General features: G+C 44.4%; 1 protein-coding gene across 1 annotated transcript; it reads right to left on the bottom strand.

Annotated features, from left to right (window-relative positions):
- Nucleotides 1-213: 213 nt before the first annotated feature.
- Nucleotides 214-7,449, bottom strand: khdrbs1b (KH domain containing, RNA binding, signal transduction associated 1b). The gene is made up of 9 exons (XM_089023151.1): nt 7,105-7,449; nt 5,683-5,801; nt 4,906-5,022; nt 4,390-4,536; nt 2,326-2,453; nt 2,050-2,248; nt 1,896-1,963; nt 1,598-1,656; nt 214-1,478 (listed from the first exon to the last, which is right to left on the bottom strand). The coding sequence occupies exons 1-9, from the start codon at nt 7,199-7,201 to the stop codon at nt 1,366-1,368; spliced, it is 1,047 nt and encodes a 348-aa protein (XP_088879277.1). The 5' UTR covers nt 7,202-7,449; the 3' UTR covers nt 214-1,365.
- Nucleotides 7,450-9,884: the final 2,435 nt, after the last annotated feature.

Below are 9,884 nucleotides of genomic sequence, written 5' to 3'. Positions count from 1 at the left end.
GGCCTTACCTCGGGGTCCTTTTTTTTTTTTAAATATAGAAAGAGAGAGAAAGAATAAATCGAGCTTTTTTGTATAATCCATCAAGACATCATTTAAGGAGGATTAAAGTCTGCACACGTCAAAAGTATAAAAAAAAACCTTTAAGATTTAAAAAATGCGCTTTTTGAAAAACATTTCAAATTGGACTAGGACAGGAAACAAATCAAAAGCAAGTTACGTTTCATAGAAAACCCACTAAGCTTTATTGACAAACTGCTGCAAAACATCTTTTGGACAGATTTAGTAACCTATTTAGGCAAGCGTACACATGTAGCATAATGCATTTTTTTTAATGGAGAGGGTACAGAGTAAGTACAGTTAGGAGGTTTTAAAAATATGTACAAGAGTTGGGATTGAGCTGCAGGATCCCTTCTCTATGGAGAGACGACCCATGTGGAGATTTGTGTCCCAATCCTTCCGATTCTTCTCTTGTTTAGGCATGCACTTTATGCAGAATCACATCACAATCGGAAAGACCCCCCAACTGTTTGGGTGGGGGCCCGTTTTGTGTTCGGATGTCGCTGGGCTTCTTTTTTTTTGTTTATATAAAAGTCAAATAGAGGATCTGAGGACAGGCCATCTCAACATTGTCTTATTAGGGCTATATTTCAAAACTCGAAAGGACAGTGACCAATATTGCAGACTGGAGTCTAATTGAATAACGTTTTAGAACTATTTAAAACAAAACATCACAAGGATTGAAGAAATGATTTCCATTACCTTTAATCTAACACTTGGTTATGGTTTACTTTTTGTTTGTACATTGCAGGTTGTTTTTTTAAGAAAGGTCTTTTAATGGACTTTAACAGAATTTTGAAATGTAGCCTAAATGGGAATCTGCAACCGAACCTTGACAGATTCTGTATATAAAAAAAACCAAAAAAAAAAAAACCATTGAAACGCATCATTGAAGACAGGTGGAGAATGACCCATTAGTTCAACTGGAAATTACTACTCCAAAACATTTTTTGTGTGGAAAAAGGGGAAAACAAAACAAAATGCAAAAAAGCCATTTGGGAGAGGGAATGATCAGAGAAACAATAGAGGAAAATAACCAAAGAGGAAATAACTCTAGAAATCACTTTGTGTGTTGTATGCGGATTAGGGGGATATGGTACGTTGCCAAATCTTAAAAAAACAGGGGTTTTCCATTCCCACTATTGTAAAATGTCCAATTGAGAGGAAAATAAAACAAACCTAAAAAAAAAAGCAACCAAAGCCAAAACGGACTATTACTTGTGTCGGGCTGCATAAAGCGAGTGCTGCCGTTGTCGACAGGCGCTCGTCACAGCAGCCCCGTAAGGGGGGAGGGAGGGCGGTTCCGCTTTAGTACTGTTGGTACGGGTGCTGCCTGTAAGCTGACTTGGCACCTCCTCCTCTGGCAGTGGAAGCGGCTTTGCCTGGAGCCCCTCGCTGGGTGCCGTTCCAGTCATCCTGGGCTGAGGATCACACCGTTGGCACCGTTAAAAAACTCGTAGCCTTGGGGTAGGGGAAACTAGCGCAAGAGATATTTGACAAACACTCTTAGCAAGGACCAAATAAATGTATGTACACTTACCAAAGTTCTCATATGACTCTGCAGACTCTCCATGGCCATAGTCGTAATATTCTGCCTCTCTGGTGTTCATCCGTGGGAATAAAGAGGGATGAAAACAAAAGAAAAAAACAACTTCAAAGCAATATCAAGCAGCAGCCGAGCCAAAAATTGGTTTCGGCAAGTGAGATCAGAGCCCCGTGTGCAAGTGTTGCCAAACAACCGAGTGGCATTGAGCTGGGACGGCTGTCCAACGGGGTTCCAAAACACATCGCCGAGGAAGGTGGCAGGTGAGAAAAAGGCAAAGGTGTGATTGACTCACGCCTGTGGCTGGCTGTAATAGCTGTCGTATGACTGGTAGGTGTTGTCGCCGTAGCTTTCATTGTAGGCCTGGAGGGGCAGGGGGGAGACAGTCAGGGAAGAGACATTTTATAACGCGCTTCGCTGAACAACATCAAATCACACTTTCGACTTACATATTCCTGATAGCTCTCCGCGACGGCCGCAGGAGTGTGTTGATGGGGCAGCATCCTCTGCGATGGTCCGCCGGTTGTAGGGTGCCTGGCACCGCGGGTCGCCGCGGCCCCCCTGGCGCCAGCTGCGGCGGGACCCCCGCGGCCAGCCGGTGAGCCCCTTCCAGCTCCTCTAGCGCCCCGGGGGGGCATTCCCCTTCCCCTGGGGAAAAAGAATGCGCTCTGTGAGAAAGTCGGCGGACATTACCCCGCCACCCGCGACACCTTTGCGACTCTTACCTGTGCGCTCCTGGGGGCCCGCCGCGTCCCCGGATCGGCATGCCTCCTCTTCCTCTGGCTCCGGGGTCCTGGCCATTGATGTAGCCCATTTCCATGAACTGCTCTTGGCAGATATCATCGGTCACATCCTGCATGCAGAGCAGAGAGCGCACGTGACTTGACATCGAAGCGGACATTCAAGAAGCACCTCCTTTGATTCCCAAAATCTAATCAAGCTACTGAGTTGAGAAAGTAGTTTGGTGACACGGTCATGGTTCGACACATCCTGGTCATCAAGATCGTCACCCACATACTTGCCAAAATATTTCTGCATAATCACGAAAAACAAATATAATGAATGCATATTTTATTGAATTAGTGGATCAAGCGCGTCCGCCAACCCAGCCGCGAAAATCCCACCACACAACCTGCCAGACCTGCATCAGAACAAAGACGGACGGGGCTCTAAAGACAGAGAATGTTGGAATATAAAAGGGCAGACTGGCAGCTTTCAATTACTTGGAGGCAGGAGCGATATGATACAGAGACGACATGCCGTCACCGCCACAGCATCTCGCTGGCCAGCTGGGTGGCAACTCTTTAACCACTTGAGGTGTTAGATGAGCTCAGTGAACCTCTTTGTAGAAATCGTCCAACACCGGTCACCAAAATGACCCGCGGATATTAGACAAGAGAAGACGAGATGGTGTCTTTTGGGGGATTTTCAATTATCCACATGCATCAAAAGCTTCACACGAGGAACCACAAAAGGCCCTAAAGAGAAAAAAAATGTTTCACAAGGTAGAAATCCGCTACAGTGCTACGAATAGGATCTTAGCAATGTGCTACCTCAATGTATCCAACCATAAAACATGACCAATTGCAGACATCTGGCATTTTTTATTTTACAGATCAAACAAAATCACGACTGGTTTTGTTCCTTCTTCACCAGGATGCTGCAGTCACATAAAAACAATTACAAAATAGGAAGACTCCCACAAAACCCAGATTGAAATGTTGTTAATGAGCAAGCAACATTTGCTCCAACCAGATGGACATGCGGTTAAAAAATAAAAATCAGCGTAAAACAAATCCAAGGGAGTGTATGCAACAAGGCGTGGAGTGGACTTAAGCCCGCAGCTGTCAGGATGTTAAAACATCTCTGGAGGAGAGACGGGAATAGACAGACCCGAAGAAGCGTGTCACGGACTGTTCATGCGCTAACAGAGCCACCATTATTCACACTGCCAACCCCCGTCTGAGAAAAAGAGTTCCACGACTGAACGAGGGCGCTTTGTTCAACCTGCCAGTAAGCCAGGAACCTTTTCTCAATTAACACTTTCCCAAAAAGACACGCGGACAAAAAAAAAAAAAAAAAAAAAAAAAAAAAAAAAAAAAAAAAAAAAAAAAACACATTTTATACAAGTCCTAATACTGTATATTAATATCAAAGCTAACCGACTGACAGGCTTAAAGGACAACCGACGTCACTTTTTTGTTTCCTAACTGACATCAGAAAAACGTTTTATAGCATCTAAAATACCCAAAACACTCAGTATGATATTTTTAGTCAAATGCAAAACAGTGTCTAAAAAGTACTTCAATTTGAAACCGGAAGTGGCCAGTTCAAGAATGTCCCGCCCCCATGTTTGTGGTGTCACGGCAAAACGTCTTGCCTTGCTCGAGAATCAAAACAATGGCTTCAGATTCGGAGAATATGCATAACTCATCCAGTTATGAATTATGATTAAAATAGGCATGAAGAAGAAAGCATACGTGTTTGCAATCGATTAAAGAATTTATTCAGTGTCATTTTGAGGCATCAGGGGTGGGAAATACCACACCCAAAAAGGTAGAAAATGGCGACAAAGCTCCATTACATGGAGCTTTGTCGCCCTCTTCTGCCTCTTTTTGGTCCCACACGACGTTTTCAGACCAAAGTACAGCAAAATGCATTGACGTGAAGGAAGGACTGCTACAATGTGTCCTTTTTTCGGTCAGGGGCGTTCCTTAAGTGACGTAACCTGAGGACTCGTCACCAACTCAAAAACAAGACTTCCGGAATATTCAGCGCGAGCAACTCACGGGAAACAGGAACTTCTTGACTTCTTCCATGGCGTGGGCCATGCGCAGGTAGGCGTCGGGCATGGGGGCGTACACCTCCAGAAACACGTGCAGCTCCATGTTCAGGTGAGCATATTTTGGCTCGCCGCCGCTCCTCAGTTCTTCTTCCTTTAACGTGGAAAAGGTGAGATTCACTTTTAGGGGCATTGTCTCGTTCGGCGTAGGACCTGTCTGAAAGTTTATTCAAAATAAGCTGATGCGTAGCAACCTCTGAGCGCGGCCATCTGGACACAATGTCAACCCCTGAGGTTGTGCACATGTGCCAGATGTGTGCTGGCTCGGGGAAAAATTGTCTACAAGTGTGCCATTGCAGATGAGTCATATTCTACATACTCCAACCAGGTTGATCCATGAAAATAAGATTTCCTTACATTTCTCTCAATTCTACTCAAGTATCCCACTAAGAGCCAACTTTTTGCAAAGGCCTGCCTAATTTGCTTTCATAGCCCCCCTGGAATTTTGCAGCTGTGTACGAACTTTAGATTTGTCTCTCATGGACCCTTTGCCCAACACGGAGATCTTGGCCCCGGTTTCCTCTTGCAGACGCTTGATGGTGTGGCCTTGGGGTCCCAGGATCTTGCCCACAAAGTTGAACTGGAGAAGCAAGAAGCAAAGCAGAGAATTTGGGCCGGTTGCACGAGGGAAGAAAAGTTTTAATCAATCACCCCAGTCAGGATAAATGTGCATTTTCAAGCTGCAACAAGCGTATTGAGCGAGGGCGTAGATTTGCAGTGTCATCTAAAAGCTGGACGGTTTGACAAATAGACAAACCAAATCGAGATCAGCAGGCTTTCCGCTGAGCTTCTACAACGGGCATGCAAATGAGAGATTAACTTCCACGCTTCTTTTAGTGCCCACTTAAACTCTACCGTCCATTTACCTTATAGCCACATGACAAAAACCAACAATCCCGTGAGTCTTTTCATGAATTACACAAATACTAGGAAGACATTGGCCCATTTAGCGAGTCTAAACCAAACGGAGGATGCAAAACGGTGGGACGGAACACGATTCTGAGTAGCAGAGCTGTCGCATTAGCATTTTGATATCCAAAAGGCTATTTCGTAAAACCCCACTGCTGTAAACTGTAATGACGTTGCCGAGTTTTAAGATCAAGATTAAGGCAAGTAATTTGGGATGCACAGTATGCCCGCAGCTTTATGTGATCGAACCTCGACGGCGACAGGATAAATTGAATCACAAGGAGGAATGACGATGAGAGGAAAATGGGATAGGAGGGGGGAAAAAGCTCACCATGGGGTACTGTTTCGCGGGGATGAGGATCCGCTCCCTGAGTTTGATGAACTTGTTTGTGAAAAGATCCAGATATGTCTCGGGCTCCTTCGTGTCACCCTTTTGGATCCTTTCAATCTCTGCAAAGGGGCAAGGGAGGAGTGCTGTCATTTGACCACCAGTTCTGTTTTTTTCCTCAACTAATGAATTTTCGAAGATTCCGACAGCACAAAATATATGTTATGATTCCTCACCATTGTCATAGATCTGCATAATTCCATTTCATTTGTGTGTATCTTAAATTTCAAATAGTTTTATTGCACGTGTAGGACGCAGTTAAGATCAAGTGAGAAATTGAACGTAGTACACACCAATTACAAGTCTGCAGATGTGCAATGGACGACATAAGAATGTATCACATCAAGTAACAAGTCACCACTGGAAATTCTTTTCTTTTTTAATGAATGTGTCCAAAGTGATTACAAAGCAGTTTCTATGCCGGTTTAACATATGTAACCTGTGCCACCTCCTGGCTGGGTGGGGGCGGGTTTGCATTCTTTGTTCTTGAAAGCCAGTAGCGCTTCTGGTTCAAATGGCTTTTAATCTTGCTTCATACTTCGAAGTGTTTTCAGACAATTTTATTGTAGAGATTTCATCACTGCAACGTTGGGGTCATGTTATTGATAAATCACGGTAGGTTTTGACTTGTACGAACGGAACTCCGTCGTAAATCGAGCACCCGATGTGCATATAAACTGAATTAATATATTTCGACCTAGTCATTGAATTTTCACACCGATTACATTGGTTCACCCCAGTATGAAGCAATCGATGACCGCCACTACAAATAGTTGTTTTTAGTCGGTAAAACAAGATGGATAAAGCTGATTTCGACCGTGCTAACTTTGCTGCAAATCGGACAAAGAAAGTCAATGGCGGCTAAGCGGGCGTCTCTTCCTCGTGCCGCCAATGATTTTCAAAACCCAACACGAATTTTGCACGAAGACCACCGGGTTTTGGCCCGCATTAAACGTTAAAAAACAGAAAACGGTAGACACAAAATGAGAGTGCGGTCGACGTTGGTTGAAAGGCGACTAAGAAAGCGCCCTTTTCACCCTCGTTCCACTAAGAAGGGAAACATCTAAAAATATCAAGTGCCGCTTTAATGGGCACCATTCGTAACAACGTCACCGCAAGAGTTATATAAACACGAATTGTTATAGGATTTTGCAAATCTCCCCGTTCTGGGACGATTAAAGGCTTTCCGATTCTGATTTTATCGAACGACGGAAACGCTTCCGCTAGGAGCCATAATGGAGTCCCGACCGTCACCACATGGCGCCCGATAGCGAAGTCGTCCGTCGCCTTCCCACTCGACAAACTTCGATCAAACACACACCCAAAAGAAGTGGGATATAAGAAAAACACAAACAAATCGTTTACCTGCTTCCAAAAGTTTCATGGCGTGTGTGAAAGACGAATCCAGGCTGTCCTTCTCAGCTTGCAACTGAGGGAGATATTTGTCGTCGCCGTTCTCCATTTTGAGTTCGAACAGAAAGAGAGGTGGAGTTATAAGCTTATGGCGGCCTGCGATTAAAAAAAAATCCTAAGCAAGGAGATGGGGAAAAAAGATAGTCCTTTTATGCGACTAGGAATCGATACGTATATACTTCTCCTTTGAGTAAATATTTTACGCTAATTTCGAAATCGGACGTGTCCACGACTTTGTCGTCACGAGTGTTGGTCTTGACCGCGAAGCACTCTGTGCGCCGACCGGGTTGGAATGGGCGAAGAAGAATAACAGCCGGGGAAGGCACGGCGAATGCCGGAACTTACGTCACGGTTACGTAATGTCAAAAGTTACGCCTCCTTGTCGAAATATTAATTGCTCTTTTGAAGCGTAGTACAGTTTAAAAATACCCTGTATATAATTACAACAAACCTCTAAAGATGGAGGACACTGATTTGCTGTGGCGACCGCTTGAAGGGAAAAGCCGAAAGGAAAAGAAGATATAATTACAACAATGAGACGTGTCAAAAATATTCACCAATGAACTGAAATTAAACTTTATTTCATTTTATTAAGTAATGTAATTACAGCAACGGCTTTACAAATCAATAATGCTGGTTTTTGCTCAAGAGTACATACTAGCTGTGTCAGCCGCTATGCTAATTGATTACAATTAGAAACAAATTACGTATTATTATTTTTTTAATAATCGAGGAGTAAATGTGTTGCATCATTTTAGGGAAACCTCAATACATTTGCGTAAGTGTGCGCATACAGCAGTTAAAAATAAATTTCTTATTTTAACAAAGTAAGGAATTGGGTTCAAATCTGCTTTCAAATGCAGGCAGCAAAGTTAAAACCTGTCCAAAAATCAACACATGTACTCAATTTCTTAGGTATATGGGATACATACTCCATATACCTAAGAAATCTCCACTAACGAAGTACATGTACATGATTAATTCCCAGCAGCAGATAAGGCATGTTTTCCTTATTGTAGTCCCGGAAACCTTCCTGAATTTGATATACTTTGAACATGTAGTTCTTTAGTGGCTCCCAGTGGTAGTGTTGAATGTTGCAGAGAATGTACCAGATGAACAGCTCAAATTGGTTCCATCTGAGGAAGCCCTTTTCCTCTCCACTACTATCGATCCCGGACACTTAGCGCAGAAGTGAAAAGAATGAGGTGGGAGCTGGGGTGAGGGGAACGTCAGTAGCGGACCTTTTGGCGATTGATTTCCATAGTCTGGATGCTTGTAATGAACCTGTCATGCCATTGAGCAGAGTGCATGAGAGGGTCATATGGTTAGACTTGACCCAATGCATACAAAGCAAGTACAGGTCAGTGCTTGTAGAGTAGTAGCAACAATGAACGAACCATGAAAAAAAAAAAAACAGCAGGCCATTTGTCAGTACGGCGCCCGAGAGAAAACAGTTACAATTAACCACAAGGTGCATCCAGGCGTGCATCTGCTCAGAACAAATGAGCTTCAAAATGTGTTTGCGGCGAGCACTTACGACAGGCTGGAGACCAGCTTGCGCTATCCATGATATATCTATGACCATTATGCCGTTATTAGGATTGGGCCTTACAAAAGGCCGTCCTGACTCATCTTGTCATTGACCGAATGCTTCTCAGCCTGTGAGCGGAATTCCGATGGGCTCATAAAAGGAAGAGTTACTCCTCTTGGCAGGTGGGTGAGTTCCAATCTGTTAGCTTGTGTTCCCGTTCCCTGCAAAGACAAGCATCACAGTTCGGGGTTAACAGGCGCAAGATGGAAAATGGTAAATAGACAAAAGTGGTCTCTCGTCCACAACAGTGCCAGTCAAGCTCTCGAGAGCTCACAAAATGGCAACGCGATTGAACAGTGGCGGAGCGTCAAGTCCTGCAAAGCCTTCTCTGCTGGCCTCAAAATATCAGAATCACGGATGTGCAATCGTTATCGTTGACGTATTGACAAGACTGTCAGCACAGGTGCATTAGAGTGCCCCGTTGTCACGGGTTGAAAAGGCCACCCTGAGAACACAGTTAATGAGAAATATTTAGCATACATATTTCGCAATGAAGGGCGGCCCGGTAGTAGAGTGGTTAGCACACCGGCTTCACAGTGCAGAGGTCGCCGGTTCGCGTCCCGGTCCGGCCTCCCTGTGTGGAGTTTGCATGTTCTCCACAGACCCGCGTGGGTTTTCTCCGGGTCCTCCGGTTTCCTCCCACACTCCAAAAACATGCATGGCAGGCAGATTGACCACTCCAAATTGTCTCTAGGTGTGAGTGTGAGAGTGACTGTTGTATGTCTTTGTGTGCCCTGCGATTGGCTGGCAACCAATTCAGGGTGTCCCCCGCCTCGTGCCCGAAGACAGCTGAGATAGGCTCCAGCAACCCCCGCGACCCTAATGAGGAATAAGCGGTACGGAAAATGAGATGAGAGAGAGATGAGATTTCGCAATGAAAAGACCCAACTTTGACAAATTCCAACAAAAAACATGTATCATTACCCTTCATCTCCAAACCATTTTTTTAAACTCTCTTCCAATGCGCCATTTCTCACTTCGTTGCTTCAAAGCATATCGGCAGCAATCCATTATTTAATTTTCCTCCTCATTTAAGAACAATAGCTCTGACTCATCTTTACAGCAGCGTCTTGAGCATCACATTGCCCTTGATTCTCAACCGTGTCATGTTCTCTTTATCTTTACGCCGCAGCGTGGCAAT

The sequence above is a fragment of the Hippocampus bargibanti genome, linkage group LG20 (assembly GCF_051943395.1).
Source record: "Hippocampus bargibanti isolate YZ-2025 linkage group LG20, ASM5194339v1, whole genome shotgun sequence".
In the NCBI taxonomy this organism is placed as follows: Eukaryota; Metazoa; Chordata; class Actinopteri; order Syngnathiformes; family Syngnathidae; genus Hippocampus; species Hippocampus bargibanti.
The sequence above is the reverse complement of the archived record's forward strand: the minus strand, read 5'-3'. Positions and strand labels throughout refer to the sequence as shown.

Coding starts and splice junctions, on each gene's coding strand:
- khdrbs1b (XM_089023151.1), bottom strand. CDS start 7,201: ATGGAGAACGGCGACGACAAATATCTCCCTCAGTTGCAAGCTGAGAAG. Junction 2,454..4,389: donor TCAAGAAGTTCCTGTTTCCC/GTGAGTTGCTCG, acceptor CTCTGCATGCAG/GATGTGACCGATGATATCTG. Junction 1,964..2,049: donor CGGAGAGCTATCAGGAATAT/GTAAGTCGAAAG, acceptor CTGCCCCTCCAG/GCCTACAATGAAAGCTACGG.